Genomic DNA, 26,194 nt, shown 5'->3' with positions numbered 1-26,194 from the left:
TCGTGACGCCAGATGTGGAGCCCCGCAAACGCTGTGTCGGTGCATTACCTTCAGGGACTCCACGTAGATGGATCTGTCTGGTCACAGGTAGGAAACCTTCTTTATAGTTTGTCGTGACGCCACTCTCAGATTTGCGGTCAGTGGGGGACCGCCACTGCAGGTTAAGGGATGCCTGGGGCTGATGGTGGGTGCAGCCAGTTGTAGTAGCCTCCTGAGAGTGAGGCAAGCCCCAGGGCCCTGTGTAGATGCGTAGAACTACAAGGCGCAGAATGACTCAACACAGGCAGGATGTCTTTCAGGGTTTTTACTCACAGTTGATGGCAGGGTGAGTGACCCGGGCGTAGCTGGGATGAACCAAGTGGGAACCAGGTGTCCTTCAGGCTGACTTGTGAGGGTGACTACTAACTCGCCTTCCTTAGCCCTTGGTGGTTTGGGGTAACCCCGACTTTGAGTCCCTATGGGGGTCACCCAGGGAAGATGCTGCAGCCTCTCTCCCCTTCGTTTGCCGTTTGCTTGTCGCCTGGACCAGGCCACTCCAGCTGCTTGCCTCCTGTGACCTATGGGCCCTAACTGTGGCTACGTGGCTGCGGCTTTTGTGGTGTTGTGGCGTGGGCTTTGAGAGCCCCACACCGGCAGGTTTAGCAAAAGAAAGCTGGATCTATCTCCGCTTCGGGATCTGCCGCCCGTTTGGGCCTGGTACTCTCTAGCAGTCTCCTTACTTCCCACTCCGTTGCTCTCTCTCTAGCTGAAGATGGATTTCGGGTAGCACTCCTAGTTGACCGTTCTCCCCCGTCGGTAGCCACTGCGCGGACGCTGTCAGACTACAGCAGCCCACGGGATCTGCTCCTCACTCGAGCTCCCTGGACTCTGCACTGAACCGGCTCACATCTGGGACCTTCACTGCTGCTCCTGTCTGAGCTTCACTTTCCTGCTCCTCACTCCTCCACACTCTGCTGCAGACTCTAGACTGTTTACTCCTCCTTCTCTTTTCCCTTTTGTGCCTGCCTACGCCACCTAGCAACCAGACTCTCTTACCACACCCCTTGAGAGGAGATGGAGGCTTTTGGCCCCCTCCACTATTCCAGTGAAGGTGAAGGCTTTTCCCCCTCCTGGGATCCCCAGGGGTCCTCTCATGGGTACATGTGTGAGACCTGATCACTATGCGCCTGTGTTCCACACCCCGGTCAGCCTTCTGGATTACCTGTATTGTACTGTCCCCAGCATGGGTGCAGTACTCAGTGGTGCCGGACCAGGTCAGGGGCGCCACACAGGCAACTCATGGAGACCTGTAGTGTTCACCACAACATTGTTACGGACTGTCCTGGAATTTCTGGACGGTTGGTGGCCCAGTCAGCGATGTCTATTGACTTTGAAAGCTGAACATTTACTACAGGTAATAAGCGTTGGGTGTTCTTGATGCATTTCTGAGGTCAGTGAGACAGGTTCAGTAAACAGACAAAATGTTTATGTGAGAGTCGCCTGAGATGGCTGACAGACATGTAACATGACTGGAGAGTCTATGTCTACGCCAGTCTTGATGGAGTAAAGAGGCATCAAATTCATTAAGAGGCACACACCACAATAAATTTAGCCGTTCTCATTGGCATGCGGCTCCGTGTGCCATGCCAAATATTCTACTCCAGTCATTGACTAGAGTAGCATTTCTGGTGTAAAAACATTGACATTTGTCATGAATCAGATGGACGTGACAGCGTTCCGTCCGGTTCCTCTGCCGCTGTGCCCATTTTCGCAGAGCTGATCCAAAGTTGTGTAAAAATGCCAAAAGATTAACAATTTTTGTGAAACTCCACATTGCACAAAAAAATTGACTTTTCAAAGCTTTTATGTGGCATAAAAGCTTTGATGAATCGGCCACATGGATTTTCTCATCTGGTGACAATAGGCATTGTGACGTTATATATTAATGTGTGGAGTAACGCCTGTACGAAGTATCTGAATTATATACTGACCTATGGCATAATGAAGATTTATAGAATAGCGAAGATACATTCTTCTCTAACTTAACACTTCACACATTGTGAAACACAAGCTCGGAGTATACTTGGACAGTGTAGAGCTGTCCGGACATGCTGGAAGTTAGAAATATGCAAAAGCTGGAGAATAATTCTATATACAGCCTGTTCTTGCATTAGGATACAGTGAATAAAATAAAGTCACGGAATTTATACATCACATATGATATGTATACAGCAGCTCATACTACAGGACAGCACAAGTGGCTTAGATATACCAGAGCACCACCACAGTACCATGATACAATTAGATTTAGCACCTCTGTTAGACTGTATTACACATGAAAAACATTATGTATCCAGGATTGGCAGCAGTGTCAGAAATTATAGGCTTAGATACACTGGCTCACAATGGCATAGATATACCAGAAATAGAATTTTCAGAAGCTAATAGAAAATTGCTTCTATCCTGCTTCATTGTTTCTAAGATAGTGCATACTACTGATATCACACACATACACCTTCTCTACTCTGTATCCTATAACTACAGTATCTGCAGGAAAGGTTAAAGTAGACTATACTGTGAGCTGCAAGGAGGGGAAGGAGACTGATTTTGCTCAGATCCTGCTGTAAACACCACAAAAATCAGCAGGTGTCCCAATAAAGACACATGAAAGTGGAAAAAAAATAATCCAAAAGTTAATTACATGCTATAAAGTTTTTTTTAAATGAGCTATTAACAGACTTTTAAGACTTTATGGTATAAAACTAATTCATAGAATAACTCAGATGCTGGTTTTCTAAGCTTAGTCATTCAGTAGCAAACAGTACATTTTAGATCACACATGATAACATACATTAGCTATGTTATATAGATATTTACATATAATTGTTGATTAAAAAAAGATGCTTCTAGACTTACTTCAAAATGTGTCCGGGAAGACCTAAGTGAGATGCTGCATTAACAAAGAACAATGCTTGACTTCCTAAAACGCTAACAGGAAAGGGTCAGTATGTGAAGTCCACTCTCCCTCCTCTCTGTATTTCCTCTATACTACATGACACTTCTCTATGTGGTTGGACTCTTCACTTCTGTTTGTGGATATCATGTTTGTCCAAAGTATAACTGAATACAGTGAGTTACTTATTTGCCGACGTAGTCTCCAAACATTAACCAGGTAATTGGTTATTACCGAAAGCTTTGTACAATGAATCCGTTACCTATAATCATGACTTTTTACTGTAACAGTGCTCAAAGCATAACCATGGCATTCATTTTTATTTCAAAAATCAACACACTATATGAAAATAAGCAACTTTATAATACATCTTAGCCAAGAATTCGGCTTCTTTTTACTACTAGACTCATCTTTCACTCTCAATTCACAGGTAATATCTGTCTTCAGTGAATACAAATGTTCCCATTACTGGGATAGGAGTTAGCAGTTGGTGCTCAGGAGAGGGAGGAGTTAGGGGTACTTTGCACGCTACGACATCGCTACTGCGACATCGTCGGGGTCACGACGAAGTGACGCACATCCAGTGCCGTAACGACGTTCCAACGTGTAAAGCCTAGACGCGCCGATAAACGATCACAAAAGCGTCGAAAATCGGTGATCTGTGTAGTGTCGGTCATTTTCATAATGTCGCACCAATAGGAGATACGATGTTGTTCCTCGCTCCTGCGGCAGTACACATCGCTGTGTGTGAAGCCGCAGGAGCGAGGAACATCTCCTTACCTGCCTCTACCGGCAATGTGGAAGGAAGGAGGTAGGCGGGATGTTTACGTCCCGCTCATCTTCGCCCCTCCGCTTCTATTGGCCGCCTGCCGTGTGATGTCGCTGTGATGCCGCACGACCCGCCCCCTTAGGAAGGAGGCGGGTCGCCGGCCAGAGCGACATTGCAGGGCAGGTAAGTGCGTGTGAAGCTGCCGTAGCGATAATGTTCGCTACGCCAGCTATCACAAGATATCGCATGTGCGACGGGAGCGGGTACTATCGCGCTCGACATCGCTAGCTGATGCTAGTGATGTTGCAACGTGCAAAGTACCCCTTAGAGCAGACCTGGGCAAGGGGCGGCCCGCGGGCCACATCCGGCCCGCCTGCTCTCTGTGACCGGCCCGCCCGTCTTCAGCCGGTGCAGTGGAGCCGGGCTGCAGCGTGCCGAGCAAGGAGAGATCCTGTGCAGGTCCGCACTCCGCACAGTCAGTGCAGGCAGCGGAACGCAGGAGTCTTTCCTCTGTTCCCTGCCGGCACTAATTGTCAGTGACACACGCGCGCGCTCTGACGTTGTCAGTGCTGCGCTGCGTGTGTCATTTCAAAAGTCCCCGCCCGGCAGGAGAAAGAAGCAGCACATCAGACGGAATAATTCATCCTGCACTGTAGGACCTGCGATGATGTCACGCCCATGTGACTGTGTGGGAGGAGACACAGGATGCCGGGCAGAAAGCAAGATACAGAATCCTGAAGGAGATGTGGACACATGATGACTGGTAATAAGAAAAGAGGGGACATGAGGGGGAGGGGGGCTGCAGGGTGAGTGCATATGTGTGAACATGGAGCTGCAGGGTGAGTGCATATGTGGGAAGATGGAGCTGCAGGGTGAGTGCATATGTGGGAAGATGGAGCTGCAGGGTGAGTGGCATATGAGGGAAGATGGAGTTGCAGGGTGAGTGCATATGTGGGAAGATGGAGCTGCAGGGTGAGTGGCATATGTGTGAACATGGAGCTGCAGGGTGAGTGCATATGTGGGAAGATGGAGCTGCAGGGTGAGTGCATATGTGGGAACATGGAGCTGCAGGGTGAGTGCATATGTGTGAACATGGAGCTGCAGGGTGAGTGCATATGTGGGAAGATGGAGCTGCAGGGTGAGTGCATATGTGGGAACATGGAGCTGCAGGGTGAGTGGCATATGTGGGAACATGGAGCTGCAGGGTGAGTGCATATGTGGGAAGATGGAGCTGCAGGGTGAGTGCATATGTGTGAACATGGAGCTGCAGGGTGAGTGCATATGTGGGAAGATGGAGCTGCAGGGTGAGTGAATATGAGGGAAGATGGAGTTGCAGGGTGAGTGCATATGTGGGAACATGGAGCTGCAGGGTGAGTGCATATGTGTGAACATGGAGCTGCAGGGTGAGTGCATATGTGGGAAGATGGAGCTGCAGGGTGAGTGCATATGTGGGAAGATGGAGCTGCAGGGTGAGTGCATATGAGGGAAGATGGAGTTGCAGGGTGAGTGGCATATGAGGGAAGATGGAGTTGCAGGGTGAGTGGCATATGAGGGAAGATGGAGCTGCAGGGTGAGTGCATATGTGGGAACATGGAGCTGCAGGGTGAGTGGCATATGTGGGAAGATGGAGCTGCAGGGTGAGTGGCATATGTGGGAACATGGAGCTGCAGGGTGAGTGCATATGTGGGAAGATGGAGCTGCAGGGTGAGTGCATATGTGTGAACATGGAGCTGCAGGGTGAGTGCATATGTGGGAAGATGGAGCTGCAGGGTGAGTGCATATGTGGGAAGATGGAGCTGCAGGGTGAGTGCATATGAGGGAAGATGGAGTTGCAGGGTGAGTGGCATATGAGGGAAGATGGAGTTGCAGGGTGAGTGGCATATGAGGGAAGATGGAGTTGCAGGGTGAGTGCATATGTGGGAAGATGGAGCTGCAGGGTGAGTGCATATGTGGGAACATGGAGCTGCAGGGTGAGTGGCATATGTGGGAAGATGGAGCTGCAGGGTGAGTGGCATATGTGGGAACATGGAGCTGCAGGGTGAGTGCATATGTGGGAAGATGGAGCTGCAGGGTGAGTGCATATGTGTGAACATGGAGCTGCAGGGTGAGTGCATATGTGGGAAGATGGAGCTGCAGGGTGAGTGCATATGTGGGAAGATGGAGCTGCAGGGTGAGTGCATATGAGGGAAGATGGAGTTGCAGGGTGAGTGGCATATGAGGGAAGATGGAGTTGCAGGGTGAGTGGCATATGAGGGAAGATGGAGTTGCAGGGTGAGTGCATATGTGGGAAGATGGAGCTGCAGGGTGAGTGCATATGTGGGAACATGGAGCTGCAGGGTGAGTGGCATATGTGGGAAGATGGAGCTGCAGGGTGAGTGGCATATGTGGGAACATGGAGCTGCAGGGTGAGTGCATATGTGGGAAGATGGAGCTGCAGGGTGAGTGCATATGTGTGAACATGGAGCTGCAGGGTGAGTGCATATGTGGGAAGATGGAGCTGCAGGGTGAGTGCATATGTGGGAAGATGGAGCTGCAGGGTGAGTGCATATGTGGGAAGATTGAGCTGCAGGGTGAGTGCATATGAGGGAAGATGGAGTTGCAGGGTGAGTGGCATATGAGGGAAGATGGAGTTGCAGGGTGAGTGGCATATGAGGGAAGATGGAGTTGCAGGGTGAGTGCATATGTGGGAAGATGGAGCTGCAGGGTGAGTGCATATGTGGGAACATGGAGCTGCAGGGTGAGTGCATATGTGGGAACATGGAGCTGCAGGGTGAGTGGCATATGTGGGAACATGGAGCTGCAGGGTGAGTGGCATATGTGGGAACATGGAGCTGCAGGGTGAGTGCATATGTGGGAACATGGAGCTGCAGGGTGAGTGGCACATGTGGGAAGATGGAGTTGCAGGGTGAGTGGCATATGAGGGAAGATGGAGTTGCAGGGTGAGTGGCATATGAGGGAAGATGGAGTTTCAGGGTGAGTGGCATATGTGGGAACATGGAGCTGCAGGGTGAGTGCATATGTGGGAACATGGAGCTGCAGGGTGAGTGGCATATGAGGGAAGATGGAGTTGCAGGGTGAGTGGCATATGTGGGAAGATGGAGCTGCAGGGTGAGTGGCATATGAGGGAAGATGGAGCTGCAGGGTGAGTGGCATATGAGGGAAGATGGAGTTGCAGGGTGAGTGGCATATGAGGGAAGATGGAGTTGCAGGGTGAGTGGCATATGAGGGAAGATGGAGTTGCAGGGTGAGTGGCATATGAGGGAAGATGGAGTTGCAGGGTGAGTGGCATATGAGGGAAGATGGAGTTGCAGGGTGAGTGGCATATGAGGGAAGATGGAGTTGCAGGCTGAGTGGCATATGAGGGAAGATGGAGCTGCAGGGTGAGTGGCATATGTGGGAAGATGGAGCTGCAGGGTGAGTGGCATATGTGGGAACATGGAGCTGCAGGGTGAGTGGCATATGTGGGAAGATGGAGCTGCAGGGTGAGTGGCATATGTGGGAAGATGGAGCTGCAGGGTGAGTGGCATATGTGGGAAGATGGAGCTGCAGGGTGAGTGGCATATGTGGGAAGATGGAGCTGCAGGGTGAGTGGCATATGAGGGAAGATGGAGTTGCAGGGTGAGTGGCATATGAGAGCTGCAAACTGACAGAAGGATGTGAAGGGGTGCAGAGTGTTTGAGAGGGGTAAGTTGGGGTACAGGCAGGGTGAAATATGTGGGCAGGGTGTGTGACATACGGGGGTGTAGTGTGTGTGATATGGGGGTGCAGGCTGTATGGGGAGCAGGGTGTGTGACATATGGGGGTGTAGTATAATACAGGTGTACTATATAGAGGTGTAGTATATTACAGGTGTGCTATATGGAGGGGTAGTATATTACAGGTGTACTATATGGAGGTGTAGTATATTACAGGTGTGCTATATGGAGGGGTAGTATATTACAGGTGTGCTATATGGAGGGGTAGTATATTACAGGTGTACTATATGGAGGTGTAGTATATTACAGGTGTGCTATATGGAGGTGCAGTATATTACAGGTGTGCTATATGGAGGTGTATATTACAGGTGTACTATATGGAGGTGTATATTACAGGTGTATATAGGGGTGTAGTGATGTAGTATATTACAGGTGTATATAGGGGTGTAGTGATGTAGTATATTACAGGTGTACTATATGGAGTTGTAGTATATTACAGGTGTGCTATATGGGGGTGTACTATATTACAGGTGTAGTATATGGGGTGTAGTGATGTAGTATATTACAGGTGTGCTATATGGAGGTGTAGTATATTACAGGTGTGCTATATGGAGGTGTAGTATATTACAGGTGTAGTATATGGGGTGTAGTGATGTAGTATATTACAGGTGTATATAGGGGTGTAGTGATGTAGTATATTACAGGTGTACTATATGGAGTTGTAGTATATTACAGGTGTGCTATATGGAGTTGTAGTATATTACAGGTGTGCTATATGGGGGTGTACTATATTACAGGTGTAGTATATGGGGTGTAGTGATGTAGTATATTACAGGTGTAGTATATAGGGGTGTAATGATGTAGTATATCGGAGGTGTATTATATAGTGGTGTAGTATAATACAGGTGTATATGGGGGTGTAGTATATTACAGGTATATGGAGGGAGTGTAGTATAATACAGGTGTATATGGGGGGTGTAGTATATAGGGGTGTAGTGGTGTAGTTTATTACAGGTGTAGTATATGGAGGGGGTGTAGTGATGTAATATATTGGGTAGAACCGAGTTAATTATATTAGTCCGGCCCTCTAAACCAATCCCAATTTCTCATGCGGCCCCATGGGAAAATTAATTGCCCACCCCTGCCTTAGAGGCAGACACAGACATTCTGCTGCAAGTTCTCCTGAAATGACAATTACACTTTAAACTGTAACTGTCATTTCGAGAGAACTTGCAGCAGAATGTCTGAGTCTGCCTCTAGCTCCTCCATCTTCCCCCATTGTCATCTCCTATCTCAGTAATGGGAAGATTGAGGACAGACGTTACAGATCTTACCTATAAATTGAGAGGGAGACCAATTTAATAGTAAGTAGAATCAGAATTCTACGATAAGATATAGTATATAGTACAACGTTGCTCACTTGTTTATGAAATAAAAGTTAAAATGACAGTTCCTCATTAATGCTATGTTTATTCTAGTGTGTTCTCTGTATGATCTGTTGGGCACATTCTTCTATGTAACTTATACACACCACCGTCCATTTCAAATTGGAAGAGGGGACTGACATCACGGTTTTATTTACAGAATAATGTGCATAGTCGGAGCTGCATTAGGTGATGTCAGCTGAATAACTGTCTCTCCCAAACACCCATACACATGCATGCACGGGTTGGTAAAGCGTGCATGTATTTTTCATAGGGAAAGTGGAGTAAGTCAATGTCAGACCTATCGGTGGTGTCTTATGGATGGTAAAGTTAAAGGAAAGGGAGTGGGAATTCAGCATGTCAATCCTTCTCTTGAGACAATCAAGGTGTGGCATGTTGGATATCAATGTTTGATGCTCCCTACAACCATTGCTAGATGTATCTTGCAGCTGCTTATCCTAGTCTTCCTACAGCAAAAAACATGTCCGAACAACAACAATCAGATTTTCCATTCACATTGGGACCACTGTGCCCTAGATTGTTTGGGGGTCCTATAGTCAGAGATCCCTCTGCTAAGGTCTGTCTGCATCAAACAATACTTGGATTATATATCGTCCTTGATCATAAATATGCTTCACTCAGTGTAAGGCTCGGGGAGCATTGTGTTCAAGCCTCTTTACAGGCGTATACAAGCCAAATGGAAAGCTTTGTTGCATATGTTTTCTATAGAGACCAATTGTATAAAAAAAGAAAAGCATTTACTGCATGATATTCTTTTTCTTTACATGGACATATTTTTATCTGCTTTTCAAATGAAACTAAGAGAATAAATCTGCAGTTTCCTAATGTGAGGTTATTTTTTATAGGATTCCAGAATACATACTAATACTCTGCAAATACTGAACTTGCTATGTACATCCAAACACTGAGCAACCGTCTACTGTAGTAACCGGTAAGGGGTATGTGGTATGTGCATCTTAAGCATAATGCCACTAGCCCTAATATTTCAGCCAATCGTGTTAGAGGTTTTCGACAATTTTCTAACCAGAAGTTATTATTGGGAAAATGTACAAAGACTTCTTCCGATTTATTTATCCAACAAACAATCCTATATATTATCCACCATCTTTTTATGTTTGGATGTGTTCCAACACAGGTAAATGGGGAGAAAAGCCTATCTCTCAAGTGCTGCACCTACCTTCCTGGTTCCTGTACAGACTAAGTATACCAACCGACACAGACCCTAATAGTACCTGTACAGACTAAGGGGCACTTTGCACACTACGACATCGCAAGCCGATGCTTGCGATGCCGAGCGCGATAGTCCCCACCGCAGCTGCGATATCTAGTGATAGCTGCCGTAGCGAAAATTATCGCTACGGCAGCTTCACACGCACTTACCTGCCCTGCGACGTCGCTCTGGCCGGCGAACCGCCTCCTTATTAAGGGGGCGGGTCGTGCGGCGTCACTGCGACGTCACACGGCAGGCGGCCAATAGCAGTGGAGGGGCGGAGATGAGCGGGACGTAAACATCCCGCCCACCTCCTTCCTTCAGCATAGCCGGCATGAGCTGCGGGAAGCAGGTAAGGTGATGTTTCTCGCTCCAATGGCTTCACACACAGCGATGTGTGCTGCTGCAGGAGCGAGGAACATCGTACCGTCGCAGCAGCGTAATTATGGAATTCCCCCGACACTACACCGATGATATGATTTACACACTACGTTGTCGAGAGCGACGCCGGAAGTGCGTCACTTTCAACATGACCCCACCGACATCGCACCTGCGATGTCGTAGTGTGCAAAGTGCCCCTAAGTATCCCTGCCTGCACAGACCCTAATGGTACCTGCACGGGCTGGAATATCGCTAGTTACACAACTCAAACCACAACCCGGACCCGGCTTTCTGAATGGCCATTGTGTTGTTTCACGTGCTTCCTAAGGAACCAGAGGTGGAAGGTTACTAAGCACTACAACCATGATAGGGAGAGTGTGCAGGGATAGACTGAAAGTGAGGAAACACAATATATGTGCACAAGTGGAAACAGTAAAAGTTATAAGTGAGTGCAAACAAGGATAACCTACTACAAACCTAACAATAAACGGAAGAAAGGTGTAGGTTAGACCAAAGAGAAAACACAGTGCAAATACGCACTGGTTTCTGTCAACAGGTAAATCCCCTGAGGCAGGGCTGATACCCCTTAGTAGACTCCACTTGGTAACGAATATAACCAGGAGTGAATGGCTGGAAAAGGAAAGTATAAATAGCCCCACCGGGGACGTGATTGGACAGATATAATAAGGAATAGAAAACAGGTGATGACCGCACACCATGGAAAGAGAAACTAACCTCAAGATAAAAGTAAAGACCATCAGCACTTGGATAGGGACTGTCCAGGCTATGGCCCAACAAGGAAGGCCCACACAGCACAAGGTCACAGGATCAAATCCCGAGGCACGACACATCTGCTTTCCTCCAATTCATTATACCATGGAGAACCCAGGACAAAAAGGGAAAGAGGAAGTAAATAAAATTCCAGACATTGTGATGCTCTTATCATGAACATAACTAAGACCTAACATCGAAGTGCGTAGATCTCACTGATATCTATATTATGAGCTGTATATCCTGGATTTTAAGAACATTCAAATAAAGCGAAGTTTTATTCATTGGACCGCGCTGGATCTTCCTTCTTCTCTTAACCTGGTGGCCAGACCATTCCGTGCGCAGGACATTATTACCAGCACTCAGCTGATCGGTGAGCTGGATTTTTTCCTTATTACCACACTTGGATGTGTTTAAAAATAAATATTCCTGCGTTGAGATAATCTTACACATGTGTCGCTGATATGTGCTGTGTAATGGCCGTGTCTGGCCGGACAGGGACATGGTCTGGTCATACCACAGGTCCTGGGCAGGGGAGGAAGGAAAAAAGTATACAGACAAGACAGCATGGGATTGCCAATAATTCCTTGCATTTTTTTAAAAACAGGCAGGAAATGCTTTAACTCACAGGAAAAATCACCTGTGATCCTGCTGTGCTATCTGTGTATTTTTACTTCTTTCCTTGCCCAGGAGATGAGGTGTGATCAGATCATGTCCCTGTACGGTCAAACACAGCCATTACACAGCACATAGCAGGGGCACATACATAAGACTATCACAGCAGGAGAACATTTTAAACACATGTAATTGTGGAAATTATTATTATTCCAAGATCTATTGAATAAAATCAACTTTAAAATAATCTGTATTCCTGAGAAACTCCCTTTAAGCACTTTTAGATATGACGTAGTTGCACCACCATCACCTGTGTGTGAACTCGCATATCCGCCAGTGCACGTAGGACTGTAGGGCAAAGTTGGCAATCTTTCAACACAAGTCTATCAGTGCATCACCCATAGTAAATGCCTGCATTTTGGAATTATGATGAGGGTGAGCTGAAATCATTTTTCTGTTCTACATTGAAAAACAAGGTACTTGAGCTAAATTTGTAAATCCTGGGGCTTCAGAAGTTGTATGGAAAATATTGTAGGTCCAAAATGGTGTCATTTTAAAGACAATGACAATCAATAGGGTGTACATCTTATTGATGGATATTCTGCCACAAGGGAGAGACTGACACGTTATTTGGATAGTGCTCAAGTCATTATAACTCTTCAAAATAGGATGAAGTGCTCCAGAATATTTAAGAATTAGTTTTTTTCATATCTCCATTTCTGATATGTTGCAAAATTCAATACCTAATGGCTGGGCCACAGTCTATGGTAGTGCCATATGGTTCTCGGAGTAATGTCTTTTCCTTGTCTTTACTCATTGCCAGCAAAATGAAAATATGCCAACTTACCATATATCCAGGAGTCCTCCACATTGCTCGATGTGTGCTGTTCTGGGTGTTGGAATACAAGTATGATCACACAATATTGATGACTAACCCACACCGGATTCTAAGTCATAGCTGCGCTGGTGGTAGCCACAGATATAGTATAATATGCAGACCTATTAAAGCTACATGGCTAACAGGCTGTGTGATTTCAGTGACTCGTCTGCCATGTATATCCTTTTAATATTCTGTTAAGTCTAAATTTACAATCTATGTCAATCTATAACCCTGGAATCCTGTAAGAACTACAAACGCACTAATAATGCTTACCTTGTGGGATCAGGAGTGTGGCATGAATGGGTAGTGCAGGCTCCTTTACTGGCATCTACAAGCTGAATTTCCGCCTTCTCATTTCCTATGTTGTGTAAAATGCAGACTGTACAATAACCACATAGAGACACAAAGAATACAAAGGCGTAGTATACCTCAAGATTTCCACTGTTACATAAGACGAGCTCAGGTGAAAAACAGGAGGAGCTGTCATCAGTTTGGTTTTTTTTTTTAGTAAATACTTGCACTCTGGAGCAGTCATTCTTCCAGCGCTGTCATTATCTTATTAATCCTCATTGAAAATTATGAAACCATTGACCAACTGTGTGTTAACATTAGATATATCCAAGGAAATATGCACTTTTAATGCACTCAGGATGGCCGCTGATGAACCTAAAGTCCAATAGTTAATTGTCCAACATACGCGTTTCAGCCTCCCGCTGAGGTCTTCGGCAGAGCTCTACAGATCTACACTGGACTTACCAAATATAGTGTAATAAGGACAGACAATATAAAGTTTACAGTATTTTAATTCAACAAACAATGAAAGGACGCAATCATTTATATCCCTTTCCCTCACTCAATCAGAGCCGTGTTCACTAGAACATACTGTTTTATATTTTAAAGACATACAAATAAATTCATTAAAGCAATTAAATAGCTGAACTCTCTTCATAGGACTGAGATCTGGCATCTGGAAACTAAATATGACAGTAAGCGGTCTAAAAATGAGACATGATCAGTGGTATTAGGGACTGAAGGAAGACTCCCTAAGGCTACCTGCACACATTAATTATTTGCAGCAGATTTTTCTGCTGCAAAAAAATCAGAATGATGGCAGGAAAAAGGCTGTGTAAAATACGCATGTTTTTAAGTTTGTTCTTTTTCACTAGTTATTTAAATAGGTAGGCACCGAAATTTAAGAACAATAATTCTAAGGACAACCGATTAGGTGAACAATAACAATTTTATTGATTAAAAATAATGACCGTCAACTGGCAGTTTAACTAGCTAGGCTGCCGGTTGGCAGGCATTATTTTTAATCAATAAAATTGTTATTGTTCACCTAATCGGTTGTCCTTAGAATTTTTGCTCTAAAATTTCGGTGCCCTCCATGTGTTTTCGTAGGTCCACTACATCCGTACAGCGCACACACTATTAATATATACAGTATATACTTGCTTTATACATCTCAACCTTTGTTTGTGTTGTGTTTTTTGATCTACTTCACCATTATTTAAATAAGTTTAAAACGCTGGAAGAATTGACATACTGCAGATTTGAAGAAAAAAAAAAAGCTTTAACCCCCTTCACCCCCCGACGATTTTCCGTCTTGTTTTGCCGGCATTCACATGAAACACACAATGGCAGTGATAGGGGTCATCATCTGACCCCACGCTGCCATGCCAACCTATTGGCGTCCGGTCACAGGGCCGCCAATGACCGTGACAAATAGCATGATCCCCGCCTGAGTGTGTTAAATCACACAGTCAAAGTTTGACAGTGCGATCTCAGGGGTTAACAGGAGCGGGTGGATCGGAGATCCACCCGCGCCTGTTAGCTGCACATATCTGCTGATCAGATAACCAGAGGGAGGAAATGGTTAACGGTTCAAATCTGCAAGGAAAAAAAAAACAGAGTGTTCATGAGACTTCAGAAATGTCAATCATTTGCTGGTATTGGAAAACTGAATTTTATCCACAGCAAAATCACAGCTTGTGAACAAGCCATAAGAGGTTAAAGACTAGACTTGAATGTGTAATTCTACCCAAACAAATCTACACAATACATAGATCTCTGTTAGCAGGATTCACAGGGGTCAGTCCTACATTGGGTGCTGCATATACTACACTTACCTAATATACAATTCGATAAAGAGATACGCTACGATTACCGCACAGCAGAATACTAACTACAGGGTTTTCAGAAATGTATAAAATGGCAGCCTGTATTCTGAAAGACACAGAAACAAACCTACACAAACTGTGTAAAATAAAAATCCTGCTCTTACAGCCTCACATCTAGGCAGTCACACCATTAAAAAGGCACGGCACTTCAACATATCATCTATGATAAAGAGGAGCTGTCACCTCCCCGACACGTCTGTTACATTCTACATAAAAAATAATCATTTTGGAGAATACGGTCTTAGAGCTCTAAATGGAGCGGCTCCTTAGATATTCCTCCAGAAATACGATCATACCGACAACTGTGTGTTACCTTATCAATAAGGTATATCTGACAGTGTCGAATCAGCACTGACATGTGTCTGTTACTCCTCTATAGTGTTGAGCGGACCCGAACTGTAAAAATCCAGATCCGCGCGGTTTCAGCGTCCGATCCGGGTCAGACCCGAACCCGGGAATCCGGCTGTACGATCCGGATTCTTTTAAATTTTTTTTTCTCTCTCTCACACTCTCTCTCTCTCACCATCGACATATATGGGGCCGGATTCCGGATCGGATCCGGACTTCTTTACCAACCCGCCCCAGATCCGCCGGACCCGGATTATTCACAGTCCGCTCAACTCTACTCCTCTATCATCATTATTCTACCTATAAGCAGTTAATGGCTTTTGGAAGCAATAAGTAATAAAATTTTAGGAACAAAGAGGTCACAGTTATGGTATTGCAGTAAACTGTGGCTGATGTTATATGAGTTCCAGAAATCAGTAAGAAATAACAGCGATAAAATATAGTGCTGCATTATAAATGCTGGGAGTACAATACAAGGCAATTAAGGATGTAATGTCCCTTTGATCATAACGTCCTCAGTTAAACAGGGCTTCCAACTTATACTGATACTGATACTTGTATTCTGCCATTGATTGGCCAAAAGGCTAAAGCCCACCATGCACGTTAGATTACGGCGTCAAGGACTGGCAGTGTGTATGTGGGCCCAGGGTAGAGGATTGTTGGGAAAGTTAAAGGTGTACTCTCAAGTTTCAATATTATCGCCTATCCATGTGATAGGGGATAATTGTCTAATCCTTGGGTGTCCGACCCCTGGGACCCACACCAATCCCAAGAACTGGGGCTGTGAATGGAGGGATGGTCGACCATGCATACTGCCACTCCATTCATTATTATGGGTGTGCTGAAGACCAGTCGAGTGCGTCGCAATCATCCATCTCTGGGGACCGCATTTAGAATGAACGGTGCTGCAGTACTGATGAACGACCACCACTCAATTAGAGCCCCTATTCTTGAGATCGGAGGGGAACCTAGTAATCGGACCACCAGTGTTTGTAAATTTATTTCCTATACAATGGATACAGGATAACTTCCAAATATGAGAATACCCCTTTAAGTATCTAGCATGTCTGAATTCGGACTACTGATCCTTTTGTTTGGCTCTCATGGCCAAGCACTCCCGAGTTCTCTGAATGAGCGCTGTGTATGGGGGAGACAGTGGAGATAGTTGCAGGATCAATGGTCAGCAAAGCCATTGCTCGGCCATCAGCCATCTAAGGAGTATGGGGTTTTAAGAATTAGCTCAGAGGCTAATTCTATGCTTCAACCAATTTGCTGTCACTTTCTACTGTCACGTTTTAGAAATGGCAGCTGTCACTGACTACAAAAGTGACAATAACTTTACAATATAATTGCCACAAATTGACTTTTGCTGTAACTGCTCATTTATAAATATACAGAGAATTTTATGTTATTGGCGGACATCGTCTTAAATACGGCTTTTCCATGATATGCATTAATAGCATCATGATTAGATATTATGCCCGACAGACATAAAGCCCCTTTTAACCAGATGTTGTGATGGGAATTAATACACAAGCCCAGACCATTTAACGATGCTGCACTGCATTAAAGGGAATCTGTCACCAGGTTTTTGTTATGTAATCTGAAGACAGCATGCTGCAAAGGTTAACACAAGGAATTCAGGGCTGCCTGTCTTGTCAAGGTCTGATCTGTTGTTTATTTGCTATGATTGTTTAAGCAGTACGGCTTCTCATCGCTTGGACTGCAAGTCACGTGCACAGCAGTCTGGCATGCCCCCTTCTCTGATTGGCACCTCACTGGCAATGTTCAGTGTCTATAGAGAGCCTGGTGTGGGCGGGGGCAGCTCTCTCAGCTCTGCTACATGGCCAAAGCTACAAATTCTGATTGTGTCAGAACGGCTGCATCCAGTAATCTAAGTGATACATCATTGGATTCAGAGTCTCTTTGTCTATAATACGCTGCTCTCAAATGAGGTAGCAAAAGCCTGCTGGCAAATTCCCTTTAACCCAGGAAGCACTGATTTTGGGATAATTGATAAAGGGGCCATAGTATTTTTTAGAGAATCACGGCTCCAAACACTGAAGATCATTCCATTGCTGCATTTACTACAAAATGTTTGTATGTAAAGAATGAAACATTTCCAAGGTATGGATTAGAAACTGCACTGCCCAATTGAAGAAAAATCCAGAGTTGGAGATGATGGTTTATTTGCAAACGCCACTTTTCATCCATCTACCTCTGGATTTCTCTTCAATTGGGCAGCGCAGATCTTAATCCATCCCCTGGAAACGTTTCATATATGAATTGTGGATATTGCAGTGGCCAGATGCTCACACGAGTCAGTGGTTGTGTCTCACTCAACCTCAGTAGGTGAGCACATGTCTGACACTTTCCTACTATATTATTCTGATAAGACCCTATTGCGCTTTCCACATTATTTTCTATGGAAAGAAAGCCAACGGATTACACCACCCACTATCGTCCATTAATATGAAGAGTACGAAGCCTCACAGCATCATGCGGTCCTAGAATTCCCTGGTTAGGTCATACTTGTGGGCTGCCAAGTCATACCGGTTTAATTTCTATGCACTTATGTATGGTTACATATGATCCAACAGTGACATTGGGATACAAGAGGTTAAGGGAGCACATGGCTTTTATAAAATCTAATTAATGAGCACTATTCTTCTAAAATTCAGTAAAAAGTGCCAGTAAAAGTTCCCAGGCAATGCCCAGAATAAGAGCCAGAACGGTGGCAGCAGCAGTGTTAGATGTGCATTCATGATGAGAGCGATCACTGTAATGCGGTTACTCTGCTGCTTTTTCGTCCTCTTTTTTCTCAGGAGACTCTGTCTTCTCCGTCTTTTTAGGGGAGCTCTTCTGCGCGGCTGCATCAATCGCGGCGTGTTCTTTCTTTACCATTTCTTCCAACTCCGTCTAAAACAGAAGAAACTCAGTCAAGCATGTGATGTGTCATCCACAACTCGAAGCAGCCGGTATGTACCCTTACTAAGAGATGGGTAATCATCTACTCATTCCGGGAAGTGTACAAAGAAACAGAGGACATTCTTCATCTGGGGAGAAGAAATGTTGATAATCTGGTATCCTGCGACTGCTGAAGCGCCATATTATGAGACCTTCCAAGCACATCACAATCATGGTGATAACCTACTCCGACTGTTTTATTAAAGTATTTTTCCACCAGGACAGATTTTTAGCAAGCAGTTTAGCATTGTGTAATACTGTGCGTTAGGATTCAGCTCTTCTTGCCGATTAGAGCGGCAATTTGAGTTTATGATTTGTATACTGGCGGCCACAATTGGACGAGCGTCTCTTCCTGTTTCCCTCAATGTTCAGTTGCATATTTGTGGTCACTTAAAGGGAATCTGTCACCAGGTTTTTGCTCCTCCATCTGAGAGCAGCATAATGTAGTGCCAGAGATCCCGATTCCAGCGATGTGTCACTTAGGGCGGCTTTGCACACTACAACATCGCAGGTGCGATGTCGGTAGGGTCAAATTGAAAGTGACGCACATCCGGCATCGCATGCGACATCGTAGTGTGTAAAGCCTAGATGATACGATTAACGAGCGCAAAATCGTCGTAATCGTATCATCGCTGCAGCGTCGGCGTAATCCATAATTACGCTGACGCGACGGTCCGATGTGGTTCCTCGTTCCTGCGGCAGCACACATCGCTGTGTGTGAAGCCGCAGGAGCGAGGAACATCTCCTACCGGCGTCACCGCGGCTTCCGTAGGATATGCGGAAGGAAGAAGGTGGGCAGGATGTTTACATCCTGCTTATCTCCGCCCCTCCGCCGCTATTGGTCACCTGCCGTGTGACGTCGCTATGACGCCGCACGACCCGCCCCCTTAGGAAGGAGGCGGGGCGACGGCCAGAGCGACGGTCGCAGGGAGGGTGAGTGCGTGTGAAGATGGCGTAGTGATAATTTTCGCTACGCCAGCTATCACACGATATCGTACCTGCGACGGGGGCGGGGACTATCGCGTGCGACATCGCAGCATCGGCTTGCGATGTCGCAACGTGCAAAGCCCGCCTTAGGGTGCTTTCCCACATCCGGCATTTCACTGGTTTGCCGGATCCATTACACTCCAGTACAGTGCAATACATTACAATGGCATCACGGCAAGCTCCGGTCACATGACAGCATGTGACCATAGCTTGCCACGATGCCATTGTACTGTATTGCACTGTACTGGAGCGTGACGGATCCAGCAAACCAACGAAATGCCGGATGTGGGAAAGCACCCTAAGTGACACATCGCTGGAATCAGGATCTCTGGCTCTACATTATGCTGCTCTCAGATGGAGGAACAAAAACCGAGTGTGAAAGCACACTTACTGAGCTCTTTATTGTCATTTTGATAAAATGAATGTTGCTCTGCTGCAGATCTAGCAGTTATACAGAGCTCATGAATATGCTGGACTACCTGTAGCACGCCAAGTAGTCCTCTTATGATACTCTCCTGCTGATTAAACGCGATTTTATCAAAAGTACACTAAGCAGCTTAGTAAATGACACATAGCTGGAATTAGGATCTCTGCCCCTATGTTATGCTGCTCTAGGATTAGGTAGCAAAAACCTGGTGACAGATTCCTTTAAACCAGCAAGCAAAGGCAAATCCTAACACACGCAATATTACACACTGTTAGGATTCAGTATGCTACAGTACTTGCTGAATATTGGCTGGCAGAATAATGAAAAATCCTTTAAAGGAGTGGTTTCAAATACAGAATTGGGTAAAATTGCAAAGTGCTTGTAAAAACAAGCAACTGTGCATCTTACCCCCTTTTTAAAATTGTGATGAGCGGTGAAACTCCACCCACAGCCCAGTGACTCATGGGCCTGCCGCGGTGATGTCAACTGGAAGATGACGTGACATCACCGGACATCAGAGGTCACGGAGCCCGGGGGTCACGCGATGGGGAAGAGCGCCGCTCACAGGAAGAATTGGCAACACAAGGTATTTTAGAGAAACCTTGTTTTTCAACATAATATTGATGTGGCCAGTAATGAAAACAGGTGAACCACCCCTTTAAGTCATTCAGTCCAGGATAGGTTGGTTTCATAACACTACATTTCATTGGTCCGTGTTCACTCTTATTACATTTTGTTCTCCACACATCATTTCTGAACTGCATCTTAAGCACAACCAGTTTTAGTTTCCTTTCATGCTTTCCTGAAAGTAGCGGAGCAGAAGAGAGAATCAGCCTCCTGTGAATTCTCAACATGACTAGAAATGGCTCTATTCTAGGCATAAAGGGAATCTGTCATCAGGTTTCTACTCCCTCATCTGAGAGCAGCATAATGTAGAGACAGAGACTCTGATTCCAGTGATGTGTCACTTACTGAGCTGTTCGCTGTCATTTAGATAAAATCAATGTTTTCTCTGCTGCAGATCTAGCAGTTATACAGAGCTCATGAATATGCTGGACTACCTGGCAGCAGGCCAAGTAGTCATCTAATGATAATCTCCTGCTGATTAAACAGCGATTTTATCAAAAGTACACTAAGCAGTCCAATAAGTGACACATCGCTGGAATCAGGATCTTTGCCCCTACGTTATACTGCTATACTGCTCTCAGATTAGGTGATAAAAACCTGGTGACAGATTCCCTTTATGGCAGAAAGACCCACAAACAAGGACCAAATGAAGTCAGCTGCAGTAAGGGTCGGCAAAGAAGCACAAAGGAGGAAACCCAGCGTTTGGTGACTTCCATGGCTTCCAGACTTCCCGTACTGATTGCCTATAAAAGACTCTCTACAGAATATGAAAAATTAACATTTTATTTATTGTAAAGTTAATTTTAAAAATTTCTTTTGAGCTCATGAAATGAGAAGACTTTATAGAAAAATAGGTGCAATTCCTAAACATTTCACAGGATATTTTTCTTCAACCCCTTTAATTAAACCTGAAAGTCTTCACTTCAATTACATCTCAGGATCATTTTAAATCAGAAATGGTGACATTCAGAGCTGAAATCACAAAGAATCTGTCACCGTCCAAATATTTCTGGGCCTAACTGTATGTGATTAAAATGAATGAAAAATATCAAGAGTCATCACAAATAAAAAGACAATGTACATAATTATTCATAATGTAATACATTTCGTATGCCACGGCCCCCCATTGGTGATAAATATGCTAACACCCCCAGCATATTTCCCAGCTTTCTCAATGGTATATAATATAAGTTAAATAAAGAACAGATTCTTATATGCAAAATTATTACAACTTCTATAATCCTGGAGAAAACATACAGAGAATGATAGGAGCTAGGTGTTTACATACACAGAGCCCCATACAAAAGATGCGAGGAGATACGTGCCACAATGGTCGCCTAGTAATCAATCACTACATAGGGATCATGTTTGACGTCAAAACCAAACTGCAGCGTACAATCCATACACAGCTCAGGTACTCTCTTATCTACCGTGCCTGTGAGTCTTTTGTGTCTGGGTTTTTATGTCAAACATGATCCATATGTAGTGATTGATTACTAGGCGACCATTGTGGCACGTATCTCCTCGCACCTTTTGTATGGGGGCTCTGTGTGTTTAAACAGTTAGCACCTATCGTTCTCGGTAGGTTTTCCCATAGATTATACTATTTGTAACATGTACAGGCAGTACCCGGTGTGTGAATTAGCTAGGTCATGTAGGTTTGGTCAGAACACAAAATTTATATACAAGTTGGAGCATGGGCGGCAAAAAAACCCTAATATTCACTTCATCGCTGACCTCTCCGGCCACCCTGCTCGCCACCCGGTCATCATATTTCACTACAGGCCAGGACTTCCGGCCGCATCCAGGCCCCAGAGATCGCTGCACATAATAAACCTAGTGACCTTTGGCTTGTACAAAGATAGAAGTCTTGGCCTACAGTGAACAGGCCGGAGATGCGGCAGAAGAGGATCAGCGGGTGGCTGGAGCGGATCTGGTATTCGGAACGAGGGGTCTACATAAGTGGTATGTTCATAAGTCGGGGTCTGCCTATATGCAGCTTCACTTTAGTTACATAACTTATATATTATTGAGAAAGCTATCAATTATACTACTATCCCCAGAATATTTATCACCCATGGAGGCCCTGAGATATGGACTTTATTAACATGTCTGAAGAAGAATCATGTACAATTTTCCTATGATTTCTAATAACAACATGATGATTCTCTGTATTTTTAATTTATTTTAATCATGTTACTAATTCTATAAAAAAAAAGATTGATTACATTTGGTTTACATTTTGCGTGTGATAGTCCTTTTTATATAGTCAGTTTTTGTAACTACACTAATAGTATATATTTATTCACATGTAACTTTGCGGCTGGGGTCATTCTTTGTAGGAGATTACAGCATAGCCAAGTAGTCGCGTGCTTTCCATCACTCAGATCACACCTGTGCACAGTAATAGAAATCTATTTCATATAGCTCCTTAGTTTTATTTTTACAAGTGGTCAATAATTACATGCTTCAGCGGTAGGTGGTCCTTTTCAGTGATTTTGCATGGTCTACCACTTTGTGTCTATCCTGTTGTACTAGACCTTTCTATTTCATGAGAGTAGTACTTAAAGCTATTTCTCAAAGATATCCATAAAAAGTGTCATTTAAAGTTTGACACAAGCCACCTGGGAGACACACCAAACGTGGAAGAAGGTGCTCTGGTCAGATGAAACCAAAATCGAACTATTTGGGCACAATGCCAAACGATATGTTTGGCGTAAAAGCAACACAGCTCATCACCCTGAACACACCATCCCCACTGTCAAACAAGGTGGTGGCAGAATCATGGTTTGGGCCTGCTTTTCTTCAGCACGGACAGGGAAGATCGTTAAAATTGATGGGAAGATGGATGGAGCCAAATACAGGACCATGCTTGAAGAATACCTGTTGGAGTCTGCAAAAGACCTGAGACTGGGACGGAGATTTGTCTTTCAACAAGACAACGATCCAAAACATAAAGCAAAATCTACAATGGAATGGTTCATAAATAAACGTATCCAGGTGTTACAATGGCCAAGTCACAGTCCAGACCTGAATCCAATCGAGAATTTGTGGAAAGAGCTGAAAAATGCTGTTCACAAACGCTCTCCATCCAACCTCACTCAGCTCGAGCTGTTTGCAAAGGAAGAAGTGGCAAGAATTTCAGTCTCTCGATGTGCAAAAGCAAAAGGTGGCGCTACAAAGTATTAACTTAAAGGGGACGAATAATATTGCACGCCCCAATTTTCAGATTTTTTTTAAAAAAAAGTTTAAAATAAGCAATAAATTTCGTTCAACTTCACAATTGTGTCCCACTTGTTGTTGATTCTTCACCATAACATTAACAGGTTGAAAAAAAGGTTGAAAAATTCAAGGGGGCCAAATACTTTCGCAAGGCATTGTATGTACCAGAATCACTGACGAGTGAAACAGTCCTAAAAAGGCAAATGCACTTTCAGGCGACTTTTCAGAATAAGCTAACATGTGTGTACATAAAGATTAAGGCCATATTCACACGTTCTGTAATCATATGTTAGAACGAATTCTGCAGAGATCCGTTGGGAAAATGATTTCTGCTGGATCCATTTATTTATTTTTTTAACATTGGAGTCTATGGAGAAGGGGTCAGATAACTGATTGCTGTTTATCTTCCATTTGCAACGGATCCTGTAAAAAAAAAAAAAAAAAAAAAAAAAAAACAACACAAAAAAAACAACCCAAAAAACGGTTCTATTACAAATGCAAGAAAAATGGATGGCTGGATAGCAATCAGTTAACGGATCCGTTCTTCATAGACTCCAATGTTAAAAAAACGGATTTAGCAGACATCAGTTATTTACCAAAGGATAGAAAAGTTGTGTTTGCAGAAGTTTTTTCCCAATAGATCCCTGCAGGATCCATTCTAAGGATTGATTACAGGACATGGTAACTCATCCTAACACTATTGTTGACCCTTATGTAACATGTGTATCCTACATTTTTAACAGTTTCCACTCTGTACTAGAAGTCTCAACAGTCTTTCTGCTTCTGTCTCCCTCCAGCTCCGTCCCTTTCCCTCTCCATAGATGTCAGTAGACAGCAGGTATCATCTAAATCCTCACAGGAGGCAGAGCTGTAGACAGATTTGAGCAGTTTTTAAGAGTGGATGATTAGTGTAGGAGAGAAAAGAGAAGTGACTGATAAGCTATATTTCAGAGTTAAGAGGGGTGACTCTAGTAGTGGTGGCTGCCTTGTTTACAACCTACGGTATGCTGTAAATAGGTATTTCAGAACCCCATAGGAAGCAAATAGTGCTCAGTGCCAAAAGAGTAAAGGAAAAAAAAATAATTTTGGATATATACACTATATTAAATGATATGCACACAAAGGATGTGTATCACAACCAAAGATTCCTCCTAAATTACTGAAATGAATAATGCTTTGGTTACACTGACTTGATGTACGGTCGGATGAATAGGGGGAAATGTTAGCACATCAGACATTTCTCAGGAAGTTGCACACACATTTCAGTTGTAAGACCGAACACGTACGAGATAGTTACACTATGACAGTTTGAGTGTCGCAGCTTGTCTTCTAGTAACCACTGCCCACAAAAATAACCACAATCTTCCATAAAAATGATGTGAAATCCTGTAATATACTTTATTATAACGGTAAACTATTACTGTAGAAAACACATCAAAGGCTCATTAGTGTTTCCCTCCAAAGCCTGAAATTGGTTTATTAAAGGGAATCTGTCAGCAGGACTCCCCCCCCCCCAAACTATTTATATGTAGCCCGTCCAAAGACAAGTCCAGTAATGCCGTTACATGGCCAGTCTGTTCAGTCATGACTGAGAAACCAGAGTTTGAATGGATATGTAACTGCCCCAGCTCTGTTCTCCGCCTCCTGCTTGACTGACAACCCCTTTTCCTGAAGTCCAACAGCATAGACTCTGGGAATAGAGCTGGAGTGGCAGAGGGTTCAGATCTTATATAGCCCTTCAGTCTCATCTGCATATCCATTCAAATGTCAATTTCTCAGCAATATAATAAAGTGAATAAGTAGCACTTATATATACATACACACACATACACACACACACACACACACACACACAAATACAGTACAGACCAAAAGTTTGGACACACCTTCTCATCTCTAGAACAACTGTTATGAGGAGACTTTGTGCAGCAGGCATTCATGGTAAAATAGCTGCTAGGAAACCACTGCTAAGGACAGGCAACAAGCAGAAGAGACTTGTTTGGGCTAAAGAACACAAGGAATGGACATTAGACCAGTGGAAATCTGTGCTTTGGTCTGATGAGTCCAAATTTGAGATCTTTGGATCCAACCACCGTGTCTTTGTAGAAAAGGTGAACAGATGGACTCTACATGCCTGGTTCCCACCGTGAAGCATGGAGGAGGAGGTGTGATGGTGTGGGGGTGCTTTGCTGGTGACACTGTTGGGGATTTATTCAAAATTGAAGGCATACAGAACCAGCATGGCTACCACAGCATCTTGCAGCGGCATGCTATTCCATCCGGTTTGCGTTTAGTTGGACCATCATTTATTTTTCAACAGGACAATGACCCCAAACACACCTCCAGGCTGTGTAAGGGCTATTTGACTAAGAAGGAGAGTGATGGGTTGCTACGCCAGGTGACCTGGCCTCCACAGTCACCAGACCTGAACCCAATCGAGATGGTTTGGGGAGAGTTGGACTGCAGAGTGAAGGCAAAAGGGCCAACAAGTGCTAAGTATCTCTGGTAACTCCTTCAAGACTGTTGGAAAACCATTTCCGGTGACTACCTCTTGAAGCTCATCAAGAGAATGCCAAGAGTGTGCAAAGCAGTAATGAAAGCAAAAGGTGGCTACTTTAAAGAACCTAGAATATAAGACATATTTTCAGTTGTTTCACACGTTTTTAAGTATTTCACTCCACATGTTTTAATTCATAGTTTTGATGTCTTCAATGTGAATCTACAATTTTCAGAGTCTT

General features: G+C 44.4%; 2 protein-coding genes across 5 annotated transcripts in view; both read right to left on the bottom strand.

The window, feature by feature from the left end:
• Positions 1–12,995, bottom strand: part of LOC142291206 (ras and Rab interactor 3-like) — a 63,732-nt gene extending 50,737 nt beyond the window's left edge. The window contains exon 1 of one of the 3 annotated variants that reach the window (XM_075335561.1): positions 12,972–12,995. The gene's annotated coding sequence lies outside the window, so the exon portion shown is untranslated. Of the gene's footprint in view, positions 1–2,895; positions 3,053–11,167; positions 11,652–12,971 lie in introns of those variants that run through there. The other 2 variants (XM_075335559.1, XM_075335560.1) reach the window with 2 other exon arrangements.
• A 488-nt stretch (positions 12,996–13,483) lies between these two features.
• SIRT2 (sirtuin 2) overlaps positions 13,484–26,194 on the bottom strand; it is an 89,378-nt gene continuing 76,667 nt past the window's right edge. For both annotated transcript variants that reach the window (XM_075335557.1, XM_075335556.1), the window contains exon 16: positions 13,484–18,145. In XM_075335557.1, coding sequence (XP_075191672.1) covers positions 18,017–18,145 — 129 coding nt within the window. In that variant the 3' untranslated portion in view covers positions 13,484–18,016. The remainder of the gene's footprint in view (positions 18,146–26,194) is intronic.

This window comes from Anomaloglossus baeobatrachus, chromosome 2 (assembly GCF_048569485.1).
Source record: "Anomaloglossus baeobatrachus isolate aAnoBae1 chromosome 2, aAnoBae1.hap1, whole genome shotgun sequence".
In the NCBI taxonomy this organism is placed as follows: domain Eukaryota; kingdom Metazoa; phylum Chordata; class Amphibia; order Anura; family Aromobatidae; genus Anomaloglossus; species Anomaloglossus baeobatrachus.
This window is presented reverse-complemented; position numbering and strand designations above follow the sequence as displayed.